Source organism: Vipera ursinii (assembly GCF_947247035.1).
Source record: "Vipera ursinii genome assembly, chromosome: 9".
Classification (NCBI taxonomy): Eukaryota; Metazoa; Chordata; class Lepidosauria; order Squamata; family Viperidae; genus Vipera; species Vipera ursinii.
Window position 1 is genome coordinate 9,524,272 of NC_139523.1, and position 20,865 is coordinate 9,545,136.

Below are 20,865 nucleotides of genomic sequence, written 5' to 3' on the forward strand. Positions count from 1 at the left end.
TGTTCCAACTGTCAGGAAGTTTCTCCTTAGGTCTAGGTTGCTTCTCTCCTTGACTAGCTTCCATCCGTTGCTTCTTGTCCTGCTTTCAGGCGCTTTGGAGAATAGCTTGACTACCTCTTCTTTGTGGCAGCCCCTGAGATATTGGAAGACTGCTATCATGTTACCCCTTGTCTTCTCTTTATTAAGCTAGACATGCATCTTTGCCATTAGTATTGATGAAAGACACCTTCTCTTCTTTTTCACAGTCTTGTCTTGAGTTGTTTGATCACAATGATTTTCGGATGCTCTTCCCAAGCAGGTGTCCTTTGAAAGCCATCTCCCTTCATGGCAGTACCACGGTGTGCAGAAGAAGACAGGTCCAGACTGCAGTGATTTTACAGTTGAGATGCCCTCTAGAGGTCTTCAGTAATAATAATAATAATAAATAATAAATTTTATTTGTATACCGCCCTTCTCCTCTGTCCTCTATACGGTCTGGACTGTAATTCCCACAGTTGATTGCTAGGGCCCCTACAGCCCGAGGCTAATGGAAATGAAAGTCCAAATCTTCTGGAGACCACCCAATTGCCTCTCCCTGTGATTAATGATTTTGGGTTAAGATGTGTGAAGGAGTCGGTTCCGTATCAACACTGCTAATTGCATCCATCTCTGAGAACTTGTCTCTGTAGCCTGTTGCGTTCCCAGGGGACACTGCTATAGGTATTCTTCACTGGTGGCACCTGCATTATGGATGCCACCAAAGAAAGCTTCTAGAATGGGCTGCAGTGATAGGGCAGCAAGACCATGATTGCACTTGAGTGGGTGTGACGAGAATTGAGGGAACTCTATGTGTTTGTATTGCATGCATGTTTTATTTGGGGGAAATAATGCAAAATCTGCCTCATGGGTTGCACGGTTTTATTGTTGCTTCCTCACAAAGCTCAGTAGAAATCAGGCCTCCATTTCGTCAATGTTTTGCTGAACAAATCTGCACAAAAGTTTGGCTGCCAGATTGTGGAAAAGAAATCACCAGCAGGTGGTGGGCTGTAGGTTGCTCGCTCTTGCTTTAAGACAGGGGTGGGGAACCATGGCCCTTTTATGACTTGTAGACTTCATCTCCCAGAATTCCTGAGCCAGCCAGGCTCATCATCAAATTCTGGGAGTTGAAGTCCACGTGTCATAAAAGGGCCATGGTTCCCCACCCCTGCTTTAAGGAGATGGTGACTGCTTAACCCCAAGAAATAAGCATCAGACTTTGAATTAAACCGAAATGGTCTCCTAATTAATTCTGTCCAGGGTTGTCTATGGAATACAGTCAAAAAAGTTAAGATGGTGGCTGAAAGGATGCAATTGAAATTCTGCCTTGACACACTTAAAAACAAGTAGAATTTCAACTGTACCATCACAACCATCATCTTGATGTTTTTGACCATATCCTTCAGATGTTCCAGTTGTTTGTTTATTAATCTATTTTATTTTCCTCCTAAAGGATTTTTTTTAATTTGCACCTGAATTTTAATTCTTTCTGTGAACACTTTGAAAAGGTGAGTCAAACTGATGCGGGGCTGAAGGTAGTCAGTCAATCCAACAGCCAGGGTGTCAGAGAGATCATTCAAGATGCGTAATGATCAACTTTTCCCACTTTTACTGTAAAATAAGGACATTTTAGATCCCAGAATTCCTACACACCCAAAAATAATACCTTGTCAGGCCAATCACAAATAATCTTACCTTCCACCAGTGACGTTAACAAGGTGACATTTGCTGCTTTGCGCCTCCCAGCGGGTAAATTTAACCCGATCTTTTCCAATCTTTCCCTTAAACATCTTCCACCATTTTTAGATTTTGCCCTAAAACAGGAAAGCAGAAGAGTGAAACATTCTGAATGAGATTTTAAAAAAAACAAAAAAAACAAAACAAAAAACAAACTAAGGAACCAGATCACTCCTTATTTCCAAAATCTGTTCTTCAACAATTCTAGGAAAAGTCATAGGACTGTTTGGAAATTTTGCAATCAAGCTGTGATAAAGGTTTCCTGGTTTAGTACTGACTTCTTATATTCATCAAAATTAATGTCAAAAATACACCCAGGTGGTCCTTCCTTAACTGTTGGCTTAGCAACCATTCAGAGTTACACCAGACCAGGGATAGGCAACCTCGGCTCTTTTATGACTCGTGGACTTCAACTCCCAGAATTCCTCAGTCAGCTGACTGGGGAATTCTGGGAGTTGAAGTCCACGAGTCATAAAAGAGCCGAGGTTGCCTACCCCTGCACCAGAAAGAGCTACCTACAAACCAGTTGTGGAGTTGGTCATGTGATCACATTTTTAGCATTTGGTAATCAGCTTGCAGGTGCATCTGTTTGAAATGTCCCATGGTCATGTGACTGCAGGCTTTGGTGTTTTTGCTGATTTCTGGCGTTTACTTTGGTTTCCAGCAAAAAAAAAACACGCCCAGATTCTGATGTTCACTAAATGACTGCACAGTTCACTTGATGAGCATGGTGTTCACTTAATGACCACTGCAAAAAAGGTTGTAAAATCAGGCATGGTCATGTGGTGGATCTCTGATGGACGTTGCAACTTATGACCGTAATTCTGGGTTCATTTACGGTTGTAATTTTAGGAATGCCTATATAGTCTTATCTTAACCTGAGACAATCTCTTTTGGATAGGATTTTACTAAGATACTTTTGCTGACCAGCTCTCTTATTGATTATTCATTCATTCAGTCAGTCAGTCTTTATGGTGCCCACCTCAAATTCATGACTGTAAAAACAGATCCTTCAATCACAGTTTAACAAACTAAACAAATCTGTTTTCCTAAACAAATGAGTTTTGTGAATTCCTACCGCCGGAGTACACCACCAAGGAGGGAAGCGTTGAGGCATTCGGGGGGCGAGAGCCTCCTCTGAACTTCACCGACTGTCACTTTGTACTTGGAGGTGGAACTAAGGAGAGATAATCGTCCAGGAACAGAGCAGAAGACTTCATTTGGATTGGTCACCCCTCCTATCAGGGTGTCCTTGTTCATGGTCAGGGAAGAGATGCTGGTCCCGTTGGCCTTCGAAGGGATGGGCACTAGAAGATCAGAACAAACAAAGAATGAAGGAGCGACAGCTGCAAAGAAGCATGGGTTCATTTAGGGATAGCAGCTATAATAACACAGCCATGGAATAAGAATCATAAACAGGGCACCAGACCAGACCAGATTTAATATGAAGAATAATTATAATAATAGTAATGGTAATAATAAAGTTGGAAGGGACCTTGCTTCTTGTCCTGCCTTCAGATGCTTTGGAGAATAGCTTGACTCCCTCTTCTTTGTGGCAGCCCCTGAGATATTGGAACACTGCTATCATGTCCCCCCTCATCAGCATTAGTGGAGACATAAAGTTTTTAAGATGCCCATAGTGTCACCTTTTTCTTATAAATATCTAATGTTGAAAAAGAATGTGGGAAAGACGAGTGTTAACTAGTCAGAGGAAAGACATGGGAAAAACTGAATACCTTTTCATAACATAAAATAAACTTCTAAATAAGATTGTTCAAAATTGATAGAAAAGTCATGTCTAATATAAGAACATTGCTCCTAAAAACATTCCATGGGTGTATAGCAGAATGAGTGGATTTTTGTTTTGAGTTTCCAATATTATTAGAACATATTCCAATAATATTTATCGATTCCAATTAACTCAATTGGTATTTGCCAATTTCTGAGAGCTGGGACAATATTAGTCGTCCAGTTGTGATTGGATTGCAATTTTCATGATTGGGACTCAACAGGAGTATTCACAGGGTATGGTCAAAAGAGTCAAGATGGCAACCTCAGTGTGTGACACTTGTGACTACCATCTTCACTTTTTTGAGCGTGGCCTGTAGACATCCCTGGAGCTCAAGGAGATTGACTAGGACAAACTTCAATTAATACTATTAGCTTCAACCTATGTAGGTGAACATGCCAGTATGGCAGAAATGCATCATTCCTATGTTCTCGTGGCTTGTATGGGAGTTAAATTACATGGTTTTGTCAAGGTAGGATTTGGGGACAAAAATCCAGGGTCTCTAAGAAGAATGATCTGGTTCAGAAGAGGGAACTATGACCGCTTTATGACCTATGGACTTCAACTCCCAGAATTCCTGAGCCAACATGGAGTTGAAGTTCACAGGTTGTAAAGGGACCATAGTTGCCCACCCTGATCTGCAAGGTCTTCCAATATGGCAGGTCACTTTGTTACTATTTTTTTTCAGTTCTGTCTAACTGTGAATGATTGCTAAACAAATGGTTGCAAGTTGAAGGCAACCTGTACATTACTGCACACTGAAGGAGAGTCTCACAAGACAAACTGAGAACATGAAATTTCTTAACTACACAGGATGTGTATGTAAAGAGTTGAAGCTTCCCCTTACTTTGTGGGGTCAGTGAAATAACAATGGAGGCTACAAATCTGAGTGAAAAGGAAAGGGAGAAAGGTATGGGATGTCTTGGTCTGAACCAAAAGGATGACAATACCAGTCAGATTGCTCTACCTCCACACCTGCCATTGCACAACAAGCTATGAACTCAATTCACTCAAATTGCCAAGCTAATTCCTGAATATTGAATGGCTTGACCTAATCTGAACAGATCTTGTTGAACTACAAGAAGTCAAACATCCCCACCAGCATCCAGGGTAGCACAGAGGTGCAAGCGTTGGACTCACACAAGAGAAGCCCAGGATCAAATTGCACACTTTGGGCCACTGGTTTTCACCCCAATGTACCTCACAGGGCTTTTGAAATGATGGGCAGGCTGCAAAGGCTTCTTTGAAAGGAAAAATACAGTATACACACAATAAATAAATAAATAAGTTAAGTCCAAGGGATTCTTATTATTGAGTTCCTGGCCAAAATTTTCTTAAAACCACTAACCATCAAAGAACCACCAAGAAGAACACCCACCAACACTTAACAGGGCAAGTCAGTAGTATATTAAAATAAGAGCAAAGCCCTCTCCCTCCTAGTACTGATGAAGTTACCTAGTTTGGTAATAAAACATTGGCAAGAAAATCACCAAGCTCAGAGAGCACCAAGGACCCCACAGGTCTCTTAAAACGTTTTACTATGCTATTAAACTTTGGGTCATCCAACTCTACAAATCCTCTCTTTTGATTAAAAAAAAGAGGAAACTTTCTCACTTCTAAGCTTTAATTTCTTTTGACAACTTAAGATCAGGAACAAAAGTTGTTTCCCTCTACGTCAGTGTTTCTCAAACTTACCAAGTTTCTGATTGGCTGGCTTCAACTCCCACAGTTCCCTAGCCATCATGAGGAATTCTGGGAGCTGAACTCCACTCATTTTAAAGTTGCCAAGTTTGAGAAACACAGCTCTACGTAGGACTGTACAATCGGTTGCACAAAAACAACTTACATAACCTAGTGTTCTTACACAGCAAAGCACATCTGATTAAGTGGTGTGACCAATTTTGCAGCCAATAAAATATATCATTGTGAATTTGAATAGTGAAGTATGAATTAAGGATTTAGGCAGTGTCCACATCACATGGCTTCCTAACCAGGACTGATTATATGAATGGTAGAGAAGGAGTCCTGGTTTTCAAAGCAATCCCCAATTTGGGGGAGAGGGGAATCGAAACTAATATTTCTGCATTGGCTCAGACTGTGATGAAGAAATATGTCAATTGTGGTTTGTCTCTTCTAATTTTTCAGTTCTAAGTTCACTGCATCCTCTTTCAGTTTGTTTTTTTAAAGCATGCCTACAGACGGACCTCAACTTATGACCATTTGTTTAGTGACCGTTCAAAGTTACAACAGCACTCAAAAGGTAACACGCAACTGTTCCTCGCACTTATGACTGTCACAGCATCTCCACAATCACATGATCAAAAATTGGGCACTTGGCAACCAGCATGTGATTGTCACTTGTGATCTTCCCAGCTGGCTTCTGACAAGCAAAGTTAATGGGGGAAGCCAGCTTCGCAACAACCGCACAATTCACTGAACTGCAGTGATTCACTTAACAAACATGGGAAAAAGGTTGTAAAAATGGGTGTGATTCACTTAACAACCACCTTGCTTAGCAACCAAGATTCTTGTCTCAGTTGTAGTCGTAAGTTAAGGATTAGGTTATTGTTAGGTCATTCTGTGCATAATTCTTTTAACATGCCCATTTAGTTTATGATTTTGCCTAATATACCGTTCCCCCCCAAAAAAAAACAATAATAATGCCATAGGGTCATGCATTTTTGTACATGGTTTTCAAATGAATTTGTGCAGATATTACCCTGGTATGCTTTTTTAAAAAAAATTGACAAGCTGCACTAAAAAGTCTTGTAATGTTTTTTGCTTGTTTCACAATTTTTTAAAAGACCCATTAAAGTAAAATCAACTTCATTTGTCATTTAGTTTCTCCTAAAATGCAATATTTTAATGACTCAATTTGTCTTGGTGCCTGCTTATTTCCTTGATGTACTTCTTGTATAGATCCTGATGCTTCACACATTTATAAATATGAATTTTCCACTTAAACTGGATGAAGACCTGACTCTTGGTTTCAATTACAACCTAGTTCTTTAATCAGGTTGGGTATTTAAAATTTTAATAGCTACTTTGGCTGCTAGTTTACTGCTTGTACTTCCAGTTCCTATGAACTCAGTTCAAGCTGGGTTTATACGCAGTCCAGATTCCAATAATTATTAGATTTGTAATTGACATAATTGTTTTAATTCAAAGCAGATAGAATCCAGTAGTCACCAGTTTTTTGAACACCGAGAAAACATCATGAATGGCGTTTTTGGAAGTTTTTGAAACAGGTGTTCATTTATGAATCTGCCCCGTGTTTTAAATATATTCTGAACTGACATGTTTTAAATAATCTGTAAACACATGTGATTAGTAATGCTGTGTCACCTTCTGAATTAAACCTATGCCATGGCATATGTCAAGAATGTTCTCTCTTGATTTTTGATTTTAATAGTTCTTGCTGGAACTATAAGACATCCTGAAATTATTAAAAAGCTCATAATGATGGATGATAACATTTGAACTTTCTAGGACACTTTATTGCAGATCTCTAATTAGTCGCTGTGGAAAAAAATGAAATATCAATATAATTAAGCAGGAGATTGGGTTAGATTGCAATGGTATTACATTGTTACAACCATTAATTGATAAAATATTTCTAATCTGTCTCACAAATCACCTGTATCTGCATAACTAACAAGTCTTCCCTTCTTCTCTCCTTATGCCAGTTTAAATCCTACATCAGCTTAAAATAGATAATCCATGCCTCTGATGAAGTGAAGCTATGTCTTTTAATAAGATTTTGTTAATCTCAAAAGATGTTGCCAAATTCCTTCGGATCTATAACAGGGAAAGCAAATGATAATTTTATTTTACATGTGAATGTATGTTGTGTTTTATAGAGATTTGTTTATGCTTTGTTTACCTGGAAATAGATTCCTAGAAACTCTCACAAGTAATTAATTTGATCAAGCATTAAATAGGGACACAACAGAAAGAGGATAAACAAGCTGATTAAAATTATTTTAGTCAATTAATTTAGTCAAATTTAGTTAGTGATTTGAACTTTAGGCAGTGTAGTGATGTTTATTTACCTGGGTATAAATGTCTAGAAATTCTTGCAACTGGCTTATTTGATAATGTATTAAATAAAATTACACAACGGAAAGAAGACAAACAAGTTGATTAAAGTTATCTTAGTCAAATAATTCGGTTAGCGATTTGAGCTTTAGGTTGTATTTTGAAGCTTTGTTTACCTGAGTGTAAATTCATAGAAACACTCACAAGTGGAAATTTGACAATATATTAAATAGAGACAGAATGGGGGGAAAAAAGATAAACAATAGTTGGTAAAGCCCTATAGGGATTAGGGTTAATTGGGCTTTTGATAATCTCATTATTTTGGATCAACTTTGTTCTGATAGGGCTGTTTTAAAATGTTTGTAGAACTTAGAACTGGTTTTGATTTCTCTGAGCATTCTTCTTGCCGTATTAGTTAAGTTCCTTTTATTCAAATTGTTTTGCCTTGATCTCACTCTGAAATCCCATAGCTTTCCAAAGGTTCCTAAACCAGTAATCTTTTTCTTAAGAAGTTGAAGAAAGTTGATGGGATTGATATGAACTTCCTACCTGCACAGCCTTTGGAATAACAAACTGGGACATTTCTGTTTTGGTTAAACCAGTGGAAGTTTGCTTTAAAGTATATGAAAGTCATTTCCTTTTATCTTAAGTGAGGTTAATACAGCAGAAAAATTCTTTCGCATATCCTGGGTACCCAGGGGAATGTTTTATAAGGGTTATTGCTTATTGGAGAAGCAATTCAGGAATTGAAATATTAATTCACATGGTCTGGACTTGTTCTCCCATACCCAGGGCTTTTTTTTTGCCTCCTTAAGTAACACCAGCTGCCTGCAATTAGTGCAGGTTCGAGTCCCACCAGGCTCAAGGTTGACTCAGCCTTCCATCCTTCCGAGGTAGGTAAAATGAGGACCCAGATTGTTGGGGGCAATTAAGCTGACTTTGTAATAATGCCAATTAGGGGGTGTGTGAAAGCCCTAATAAGCAGGCATATACATGGAATGAAGGCTACTGCTAAGCTTGTAAGCCGCCCTGAGTCTTCGGAGAAGGGCGGGATATAAATGGAATTAAAATAAATAATAATAATAATAATAATAATTCCATTTATATCCCGCCCTTCTCCGAAGACTCAGGGCGGCTTACAAGCTTAGCAGTAGCCTTCATTCTATGTATATGCCTGCTTATTAGGGCTTTCACACACCCCAAGCGGCATTATTACAAAGTCAGCTTAATTGCCCCCAACAATCTGGGTCCTCATTTTACCTACCTCGGAAGGATGGAAGGCTGAGTCAACCTTGAGCCTGGTGGGACTCGAACCTGCACTAATTGCAGGCAGCTGGTGTTACTTAAGGAGGCGTTAGCCCACTGCTCCACCAAGACTCAGATTTATGACATGTGTGAGTTCCGGCACCTTTTTCTTTTACAAAAAAAGCACTGCCCGTACCACATTCAGGAGTGAAATGCATAGGATTATACATTTTCTCATTGTGTTTCTTTTTCATTGCTTATTTGATGGTACTATTATTTTACTTCTGTTCTGTTTACACTCTTTTCATTTCCTTCTTTTTTATTATTATAAACAGATAAAGTTGCTCCACAGAGAGATAGGTGGCAAACAGATTTAACTAATCATAACAGTAAATATGATTTTTGATTGAATGTTGTACATAAAGGAAAGCTGTATTTTGTGGGCTATTTTATAGTGCTATTATTTTACTTCTGTTTTATTTACACTCATATTTTCTTCTTTTTTTATTATTGTAAACAAATAGAGTAGCTCCACAGAGAGATAGGTGGCAAATATTTTAATAACAACAGTAGTAGTAGTGTATCTAAATTTCAGAGATTGTGATTGTTTGGTGCACATAGGTATGGTTAAAATAACTGTTATCCAGAATTGGAAAGATACATATGTTTGGTCAAAATTTGAATTGACCAAAAAGCCCAGAAAAGGATCAAATTTTTGGAGTTGTTTCTTTTTGGAGATACTTTTTTTTCCTTGCTCTCCTAATTGTAAGACAATATTTTGTTAACAGTGCTATAGTACAAGAAGGGACGCGGTGGCTCAGTGGGTTAGGACGCTGAGCTTGTTGATCAGAAGGTCGGCAGTTTGGCGGGTCGAATCCCGAGTGCCGCGTGGCAGAGTGAGTGCCTGTTACTCGTCCCAGCTTCTGCCAACCTAGCAGTTCAAAAGCACGTAAAAATGCAAGTAGAAAAATAGGGACCACTCCGGTGGGAAGGTAACAGTGTTCCGTGCGCCTTTGGCATCTAGTCATGCCGGCCACATGACCACGGAGACGTCCTCGGACAAGCGCTGGCTCTTTGGCTTTGAAACGGAGATGAGCACCGGCCCCTAGAGTCAGAAACGACTAGCACGCATGTGCGGGGGAACCTTTACTATAGTACAAGACTGCGCGATTCACTTAACTGCAGTGATCTGCTCAACAACCAAGGTCTCAGTTTGTAGTCGTAAGCTGAGGACTACCCATATTTTTCAATTTTAAGATTCCCAATGTGTACTAAGCTTTTAGAATTGCTTATTCCTCTTTATGCACAATTTTGAAGAATATTTTTAAAAATATTTTATTGGTTTTCCAGTTTTACATTTAAGTATTTTAAAAACAACAACAACGTGGTGACTGGGTTATCAATAGTTCAATAACAACATCAAATATTTCTTCTCTTTTTCCCTTAACGTTTACTATGTCATATTTAAACTAGTACATTTCTGATTATATCAAACAACTGTATCAATAAAAACTTCATTATTACATTTATCAGTACATGTTTAGCTTATACATATTTTAATAGGTCTTCATAGACAGTCCATGTCCTGTTATTAATTTCTACCTAATTTTTTAGTTTTAAGTTTCTGACCAAGACTCCAATTTAACCATTAGTATCCATAGTTTTCAGCTTTGGGGTAACCAAAGTTTCCCTTATCTCAGTTCATAAGAAACTGTAATAACTAAAATAGACATTTTACATATAGGTAAAGGTAAAGGTAAAGGTTCCCCTGCACATGCGTGCTAGTCATTTCCAACTCTAGGGGCCGGTGCTCATCTCCGTTTCAAAGCCGAAGAGCCAGCGCTTGTCCGAGGACGTCTCCATGGTCATGTGGCCGGCATGACTAGATGCCAAAGGCGCACAGGACGCTGTTACCTTCCCACCGTAGTGGTCCCTATTTTTCTACTTGCATTTTTACGTGCTTTCGAACTGCTAGGTTGGCAGAAGCTGGGACGAGTAACAGGTGCTCACTCTGTTACGTGGCACTCGGGATTCGACCCGCCAAACTGCCGACCTTCTGATCGACAAGCTCAGCGTCCTAACCCACTGAGCCACTGCGTCCCATTTTACATATAATTTTATTCTATTTCATAAAAATTTTCTATTTCTCACCATATTAAATCACCAACTTGGTAATAGGGATAGATGCTTCTTTTTTTGGGGGGTGGAATTTAAAATAGAACATTGTTGTTTATACATTGTTATTCCTCCTCCCTTCCCTCCCTCCCTCCCCCCCCCCTCTCCACACAAAGTCTGTCTCTTGCCAGGCTTTATAACCCTGTTTATTCCTGTTGGCTTTGATGGTGTTTTAAATACATAAACCTAATACATTCTAATGTATTAAAACTTATGTAAGAAGATGTGGGTGCTGCAGAGAAGCGCTGAGATGACTTCAGAGAAAGAATTTGGTATTAGAAAAACATGATTGTAGCTTGGGAAAACAAGAAAGCTTTAGAAAGAAACTTAGTTTGCCCTGCCTTGATTCCCTTTGGTTTACTTCATTCCATGACCAAGCAAGGGAGGTCAGACACAAAGACTAAGGATCCACTTATTCCTGGGCCTCTTTTGAATCCTGTAAAACATCTGCGGTAGAAATTAATTTCAAAGCAACAGATAATGTGTCCTGTCAATTGTTTTGACAAATGGAATTTATAGGGCGATACCTTATGAATAATGCAATTTTTAGACACATGCATTTGAGGGAAGATTCAAATTATGTTTTTCCCTAGCTATTAGGTAGGTCATAGCAAGTCAAGAAAACCTGTTTGACTGCTTTGAAGTTATTGTCCTTGGGAAGTGCAATTGAAGCTTTTCAGTCACTACCTTTTATAGGCTGCCTTTGCTTAACTTGTTCTAGAACTCCTTTCTTTTATACATTCTATGAGAGAGATTAAAGCTCCAGGCGATGGTGAATTGTAGATCCCCTTAAGCATGAAATCAGCTGGTTGACCTTAAATCTTTCCAAGAAAACTGTAAGACTAGTCAGGGCACTCACCACTGCCTCAAAGGCACAAAAAGTCTCCTCACCTCTCTTTCTCTCACACACACTTTATATAACAACTTCTTTCACAATTTCATTTTTTGTATCTCTTATGTACTCTACTTAAAGGACATAATTCTCCACTCATGTCTGATTCTAGGTGTGTGTGTGCTTATATCCAACATGACTATATGCTGAGGCACAGGGAACACCATTACCTTCCCATTGAAGTAGTACCTATTTATCTACTTGCATTTGCATGCTTTTGAACTGCTAGGTTGGCAGGAACTGGAGCAAGCACCCTGTCGTGGGATGCTTGGGTCTCAAACTCAGGTTGTCAGCTTTCCAGCAGACATGCTCGGCATGTTTAACCACGAGTCATTGCATCCCATGTACTGTACATATATTCAGCTTTTTACTCCTACAACTTTTGATCTTTTACATTTGATATTGCTTCCTAAGGACTGATCCCCATCCCTTTACAATATGCTGATCTATGACCATCATACAAATAGATTTGATTGTACCCTGAAGGATGGGAAGACAAGTATCCTTGGGGAGGGCACCGTGGTCCTTCTTCAGCCAACTCAGATGCAGATGGGGTGCTAGTCACTGCAGCAGTCTGACTGGGCAGCAGATGAAAGAGCTGTACAGAGCCATTTATAAATATCTATACACATGCCTCAGATACCTTTTCCATCCAGCAGCTTAACATGGTCTCTACTGCTGCTTCCCTAAGCGATTTTGGGTGCCAGACAGCTTTCCTCCCAAATCTGGTCTGCGAAAGGATCCTAAAATGATGCACAAACCCACTGCACAAAGTTGCATGTGAGATGCCAGCTGCTGTTTCACAGAAGGGCTGCTCTGGGGCAATTTGGAAGAAAGTAGCAGCAATAGGAGATGAACGAATTTGGGGAAGAGGAGTGAAGGGGGGGAAGAGAAATAGCCTTGCTTCTACTTGCTATCCTTTTTGAGTTTCAAACTGGATTTCAGGGTTTATTCTTAAATGTGGGACATATATTTTATCAATAACCATCATGGGGGAGATAGAAAATAGGGTTGCATTCATGGAAGAAGGTCTATCATCCATCCCAGGCAGCTTTTCCTACCATTAAGCCAATGTTTCTCAACCATGTCAACTTTACGATGCTTGGACTTCAACTCCCAGAATTCCCCAGCCAGACATATGCCAGCTGGAGAATTTTGGGAGATGAAGTCCAAGCATTATAAAGCATTATTGAGAGACACTGCCTTAAACCTTTAATCCAAAGCAGGGCGTGCACATTGAAAAAAACTGGGGTCTCCACTGCTTAGCTGTCTTGACATTTTTTTTCAGCGTCCCCCCCCCTTAACCCCTCTCTGCTCCCAAGAGCCCCAGAGTTCAGATGCTCCCCTTTTGCTAGCAAGCCAGCAGGGAAAGTATTTATGGCAAGGTCTTTAGAGGTCAACAGCCTTGGCCATATTTCAGCCTGTCCTCTGCCATTTCTCCTTTGCCCTGGAGCATTTTGCTTCTGTTTTTCTCAAATTTGCTCTCCTTATCTGGAAGCTGTAATCTGAGGTTGGGACCAAAAGAGCTGAAGCCTCCTCTTTTGAAGTGGGAAAGGAACACGGTTTCCTGCATCCCTCGAATATCTCAGGTGCTGGGCTGGGGAGGGGGAGGGAGGGAAGGAGTCAAACAGGTAGGACAAATGTCATGCATCTAAGGAGGAAGAAAGCTTGCTAAAGACTAGATTCTAGATTGCAGAATTTTTCCATAACAATAAAACCTGCGGTACAAGGATCTTAGCACATCTGATAGTCTATCCAGGTGCAAAAAGTGCAGGCATGCTCAGATCCCAGGAAAGCTCTAATCATTGGAGCCTCTTGCCACTGGATTTTAGTAAGTCCTTTCTTCTTTGTTTGAAACGTGTCTTTTTCAACAGACCTGAAATGTTGACATAATTACAGGACACAGAATAACAGAGTTGGAAGGGACCTTGGAGGTCTTCTAGTCCAACCCCGACAGGAAATTTCTCCTTATTTCTAGGTTGGACTTCTCTATTCCATAAGCTTCCATCTGTTACTTCTTATCCTGCCCTCAAGTGTTTTGGAGAATAGGTCGACCGCCTCTTTTCTGTAACAGCCCTTCAAATTTTGGAAGACTGCTATAATGTTACCCCTAGTTCTTCTCATTAGACCAGACATACCCAATTCCCACAAACATTCATTGTATGGGTTAGCTTCTAGTCCCCCGATCCTCTTCTCTGCACTCTTTCTGGAGTCTTAACATCTTTTTTGTATCATGGTGACCAAAACTGGATGCAGTATTCCAGGTGTGGGCTTACCAGTACAGTATAAAGCAATACTAGCACTATGTGATGGTGATACTATTTCCTCTTTTGGTGAATTTACTTTAAAACAGATTTTTCTTCTGTCACTTAATCATTTGTAGATAACCCTAGAGCAAGGGTCTTCCATCTTGGCCCTTTTATGTCTTGTGGACTTCAACTCCCAGAATTCCTCAGCCAGCGTGCCTGGCTGAGGAATTCTGGGAGTTGAAGTCCACAAGTCATAAAAGGGCCAAGTTGGAAGACCCCTGCCCTAGAGAGATAAATATATAGAGCAGCATTTCTCAACCTTGGCAGCTTGAAGTTGTGTGGACTTCAACTCCCAGAATTCTCCAGCCAGCCAATTCCCCAACTTTCCTATGCTTCCGTTTTTGGCTCCAGTAATATCATACTAGAGTCTAGACCTAAGGAAATCAGAAGGACTGAGCTGCTAGAGAAGGGTCATAGGAATTTCCCTCCCCCCCCCCAGGAAAACTGGTCAGACAAGTTTTAGTTTTGTGCTTTGGGGCTCATGGATCTCTCTGTTTAGGGCAGAGGAAGAAGGTCTCCAAAGATCAAGTGAGCTTTGGTTTCCTGTATTTTCAAGAATGAAAAATGCCCCAAAATTGAATGCAACCATCTGAAAAGGAAGATCAGACAGAAAGAAATCTTCCTCTTCCATTACCACCTTCTCATTCATTTCCTCCAGCAGCAGGAAAAAAAATTCCCTTTTTATGACCCCGTAATCCAGGGGTGTCAAACTGCCGGCCCATGGGCCGGGCGCATCATGACAAAACCGCACCCACCCCATCGCCAGCAATGGGGGAAAAGTTCTGATACATCACGTGACATCACGTGACATCGCGAATTTGACACGTCTGCTGTAATCTCTTAACTTGGGGTAGAGTCAGGCAACGGGATGGAGCTGAGGGGACGGAGGCAGTGGTGGGATTCAAATAGGTGAACAACCGGTTCTCTGTGTGGATGCCGCTTCCAGAAGTCCATTCTGGGCCTGGGCAACAAAAAACTAGCTACCGGTTCTGCCAAAGTGGTGTGAAATGTCTGAATCCCACCACTGGATGGAGCTGAGCATTTACTGCCCAGATGCCCTTCATGATGCCATGGAGTTTGCAGCAGATATATTTTTCTTTGTGCCCTAGGAGGGAGGGGCATCTGTCGCCACCTAGCATTGAACTCTCAACCTCCCAAGTGGGAGACAAGAGTCTTCACCACTAGGCCACCACACCACTCAGTTTCCTCCACTAGCAGTAACCCCCACTAACCATTTTTCAGAGGCCTTTGGACACAGAACTCGTGGTGGTGAACCTATGGTACGCGTGCCACAGGTGGCACGCACGATGTCACCCTAGTCCTAGGCCTTCAGCTGGGTTTTATAAAACCTTTTCACTTTAGGCCTCCACCGTGTGCAAAAAAAAAAAAAGGTTCAACCAATCAATCAATCAATTTCAACTTCTCACGGGGAAAAAAAAGATCTCGCAAAGTTGGAATTGATTGATTGAACTTTTTAGTCCCACCCAATCTGCCGTTACCACCGCAGCCACGCCCACCAATTGGCCACACCCACCCAATGGGCCACGCCCACCCGGCACCCGAGGATAATTGGGTTTTGGGTTGTAGTTTGGGCACTCAGTCTCTAAAAGGTTCGCCATCATTGTAATAGCCACTTTTGAATGTGACTGGATTTAGTCGGTGGTAGGGAATGTTTTATAGTTTTGTTACAGTTTGTATAAACTTTCAGGAGTCCATGGAAAGTCAAAGAGAAACAAAAGTATGTAAAAAAAAATACGGAGTAAATAAACTAACCTAATGGCCTGAATTCACACAACACACCAAAACTGACTAACTCAAACACAGCCAAAAAACAGACCTGTTTGCTAAAACTGATGAAAGTTAGACTTTCGTACAGATGCTGCTATCTGGTTTACCATTGTCTGGTCAAGCAAATCAATCTAAAATGAACTACTCGTTGTAAAAGTAAATTGTACAGGCGATCCTCAACTTAGGACTACAACTGGGACCAGAATTTTCATTGCTAAAAAGGCAGCTGTTAAGTCAGTTATTTCTGATTTTATGACTCTGAAATGCTACAGCTGTCAAAAATACCTGTCAGTTGCTACACGCCCAAATTTGATCATGTGATCGTAGGGATGCTGCAATAGTTGCAAGTGTAAGGACCAGTTGTGACTTTTCGTAGTGCTGTTGTAACTCGGAATGGTTGCTAAACCAGGACTATTGTATTCCTTTCCAGTTAATATAATAGATAGTTGTTGCTTCCTATATTATAATGTTGCTGCCAATGAACTGGGACTCAAACTGGGCTAATGAGAAGAAGAAAATTAGATTTGTATCCTTCTTTCTGCAGGTAATGTGCTTATTGCAGCACTCGAATCTTTAGGAAAGCAAAGTGATTTGTTAAATTGTTGGGATTGCTCCAAAGATCTGAATCAGACAGAATTCATTCAAACATTCAGTTGCTTTTGAGCAAGTGTGAAAAGTCCTTTTTTCCAAATTGAACAGATCTGAATGTTTATATCACTGATGCAAATTCAATTGTTTTGAAGGTAGTTAATGGAAACACTCTGATGTTTTGGTCAAACAGTTCAACTAAGATTGGGGAAACCTGTAGACTCCAATATATATCACTAGCTGTAAGTAGCCTGCAAAACTAAGAAATGATTTACCATTTTTTTATTAAATCTTTATTGTATGAAGAACTGGGAAGGCCTGGAATTTTGACAACACACACAAGGCAGGAACAGCTGTCCTAGTAGTTCTGATGAGACACAGAAGCCAAAGACAAACTGTGAAAGCTGCTCTCTGCCATCTGTTTTACCTCCCTCAAATGCCGCCACTTAACTTTGCATTATTTTTCCCCCCTTTAATGTGGTAGGCAAACTTCCAAGTAAACTTTAGATTACATCCACCCACCATTTTTATTTTCTTAAAATGCCTCTAATGTTTCTGAAAGACATGAGCAGTTCCCTGCCATTTAAAAAATAAATAAATAAAAGAAATTTGATAAAATAAAGTGAGGCCAGGAGCCTGCCTGCCACCTAAGGAGAAACCCACGGGCATCCTGGCGCCTGCATGGGCCATATTACTGACCCTTGTTCATGCTTAATTTTTTTTCTCATTTCCCCCAAGGAGGAAACAGACCTGTAATTCTGTGCTCACCCCGAGAAAAATGTCTGTTTTCAATGGTGTTCACACTCAATCATGACACTGCACAAGGGTGCAACAGTGCCTTGGCCTTTGAAGCAAGCTCACAGGTCACCGCGTCTGCGCAATCACAAACCCATCACTTTCAATAATTAATTCCTTGCTGTCCCCATTACAACATTTTTGCCACGATCGGTCATTAAGTGAATGACGCTGTTGTTAAGCGAATGACTTTGCTTGTCGGAAGACGGGTGGGAAGACCACAAGTGCCGATCATGTAAACCCGGTCATAAATATATGCTGGTTGCCAGGCACCCAATTTTAGATTGCGTGACACTGGGATGCTGTGAGGATCAGTCCTAAGTCCCCCCCTCTTCCCCCCCCCCCGGTGCCGATACAACTTCAAACAGTCACTAAACGAATGGTTGTTAAGTCGAGGACTTCCTGTCTTTTGCTGAAATCAAAGAAAAGAAATGTCTCATTTGGCTCAAGATGGCTTTCGGTATTCTTCCTGTTTCTGGATCTACGGGCCGGCCGTCTTCCTATCCCTATAAAAATATTCTGACTATTTGGTGTCTTTCCTTCCCTCTAATATTCAGTTAACCCCAACAAGCTCTAGATGCAGCTTAACCAGATATAGGGGAGGGCTTTCTGTGGTTTACTTATAGACTGTAATCTACTATTGCACATCATGTGCTTTCTGCAGAAAAATCTGGGCACGGCTCAGTTGGGCATCTACGAACCGCAAGGGTGTTCAGGAATCCAAGTGGCAGGAATAATGTTGCCTTTGGAAGACAGGCCACTATTCTCACCGTGGGTGTGGGCCTCTCCATGTGCTTGCATACATTTTCATTTCCCACGGCCAAGAGTATTCCTCAGCAAAGTTGATGCATGGGGAATAATAATGACAATAGCAATCATTCTTGGATCATCCTGTCTGTAATACTAGCAGGTAGCTCATTTACAAAGCACTGATAGAGTGTTTCTCAATCTTGGCAATTTTAAGATGTCTGGATTTCAACTTCCTCAGCCAGCATGTTGCCCAGAGATAGACATAGAGGAAAAGAGGGAGGGAGAAATAGATATTAATGTTTGCAAGCCATCTAGAGTAGAGTTACTCAACCTCAGCAGCTTTAAGCTGTATGGACTTCAATTCCCAGAATTCCCCAGCCAGCTGGGGATTTCTGGGAGTTGAAATCCACAGCCACAAAATGCTGGCTGAGGAATACTGGGCATTGAACTCCACACATCTTCAAGATGCCAAGATTGAGAAACGCTGCACTGATGCAACAACCTTACAGCTGCCGTTTTCAGAATTCAAGCATTTATTTTGTTCATTCATTTAAAACATTTGTAATAGGTGCCCATCTTATAACCAACTCTGGACCGTTCCCAGAGTTGCCTTTTCCACTTGCCACTGTAGAATTTCTTAGCTGTAATTTTCCCAGGCAATACATACCAACATTTCAGACTGTTAAGCTAGATGCAAGCCATCAGATTTTCTGGATTTGCAAACTCTCTTGTGCAAGAACACACTCTTAATTATCTTTGTGATTTTAATAAAAAGGAGCCTCAGTAAGCAGTTGGTCACCAAGTGGGCAACTGCAGCTCCTTTATAACCTCATCCCAAGTCATGACTGCTGAAAGCTGGCAGCGCTGATCCCACTCACCCCGTCACAGTTTTGAGGCAGGAAGGACAGGAAAACTGTACAGCTGGGTTGCCAACCTTGTCTTTAAGACCTGTGGACTTCAACATCCAGAATGCCTCAGCCAGCATGAGCATGGCTAGCAGGGGGATTCTAGGAGATGAAGTCCACAGGTCTTTTTTTTATTGAAAAGTTTTACAGTACATTTTATTTTTAACAAAACAAAACCCCTCCCAACCCCCTCCCCTCTTCCCAACCCTCCTCAACACCTCCCTCCCTCCCCCCTCCCCAACTTCCCAGAGCTAAATACAAGGTATAAAAGTAGAAACAATCATAATCTACCATATGCAAACAACAATAAACTATTAAATCTATCACACTTTAACTCTTATAAAATAACTACAAGCCATATAAATATCACATCAATACTTATTCAAATGCTAAATGAAACTTTTTAGTCCCATATTTATTCTGGATGTAATCAATCCATTTTTTCCACTCCACAATATATCTCTGTTGCGAATGGTCTTTCAAGTACGCTGAGATCTTTGCCATTTCCGCCAGGTTGGAAACTTTTAAAGTCCATCTTCCTTCTTCCAATATTGCCCTACTAAAAGTCTTGCTGCCGTAATTAAATTCAACATCAACTTAGTGTCCACAACAGTAGTATCAATAGTAATGCCCAATAAAAACAATTGCAGACAAAACTTTATCCTTTTCTTAAATATCTTCTGCATATTCCACCAAATTTTAATCCAAAATGTCCACAGGTCTTAAAACTGCCAAAGTTAAAGCCCTACTGCATAGCAAGCACCAAAAGATCAGTTTGAAAAAAACTAAGTTTCCTAGAATTTCTGCTCAAACCCCACTGCTCGTTTTAATTTAAAGCAGTTTTTTGTTTTGTTTTTAGGATGGTTCAATGTGTATTGTTTCTTATTACTGGACTGGAGGACACTTATAAACACTGACAACTGTGTGCCATCATTAGATATTATGGATCATTCCAGAAAAAAGAAGAGGAAACAATGCAGGTTTTAGATACAGGTAGTTCTCGACTTACAGCTACAATTGCAATCAGAATTCCTGCCGCTAAGCAAGGCGGTTAACTGAGCCACACTCAATTTTACAAACTTTTTTTTTGCCACCGTTAAGTAAATCACCACAGTTGTAAAGTAAATCATGCAGCCATTAAGTGAATTGTGCTTCCCCTTCCATTGACTTTGCTTGTTGGAAGCTGCTGGGAAGATTGTAAATGGTGAGCAGGTGACTCTGGGACACTGCAGCTGTCATAAAAAATACAAACTGGTACCCAAATTTTGCTGACGCAACCATGGGGATGCTGCGATAGTTGTAAGTACGAGGCACAATTGTAAGTCGGAGGAATGTTGTGACTTTTTTCAGTGCCGTTGTAACTGTGGTCGCTAAACAAAAGGGTCGTAAATTGAGGACTGCCTCTATTCCCAGACTGAAAGCACAAGGGAAGAAGCATGCTGGGCTCATTGCCAGAAACTGTTTGGTGAGGATTCAGTTATGCCAGGGGTAGGCAACCTTGGCTCTTTTATGACTCGTGGACTTCAACTCCCAGAATTCCTGAGCCAGCATGGCTCAGCTTGGAAACCTCTCCCTTTTCCCTCAGCATGGCCGGCTCAGGAATTCTGGGAGTTGAAGTCCACAAGTCATAACAAAGCCAAGTTTGCCTACCTCTGAGTTATGCTATTAAAGGAAGGGCTCTCCAGCCACAGGGAGCCCGACTCTCCTGTTTTCAGGCTGCTGTCAGCGGAATAAGAGCCGAGGCACCTCTTGCACAAGAGGGCTCCCCCCTGCACCGAGATTGATTAATTAAGCAGGGCAAATAGTGCTTTACCAGCAGCCAGGACTGCCAGTTCAGAC

General features: G+C 40.8%; 1 protein-coding gene across 1 annotated transcript in view; it reads right to left on the reverse strand.

The window, feature by feature from the left end:
- TFAP2E (transcription factor AP-2 epsilon) overlaps window positions 1-20,865 on the reverse strand; it is a gene marked incomplete at both ends in the record, with an annotated part of 70,274 nt that overhangs the window by 7,398 nt on the left and 42,011 nt on the right. Inside the window, 2 exons of the mRNA XM_083369780.1 lie at window positions 1,711-1,829; window positions 2,831-3,059. Coding sequence (XP_083225906.1) covers window positions 1,711-1,829; window positions 2,831-3,059 — 348 coding nt within the window. The remainder of the gene's footprint in view (window positions 1-1,710; window positions 1,830-2,830; window positions 3,060-20,865) is intronic.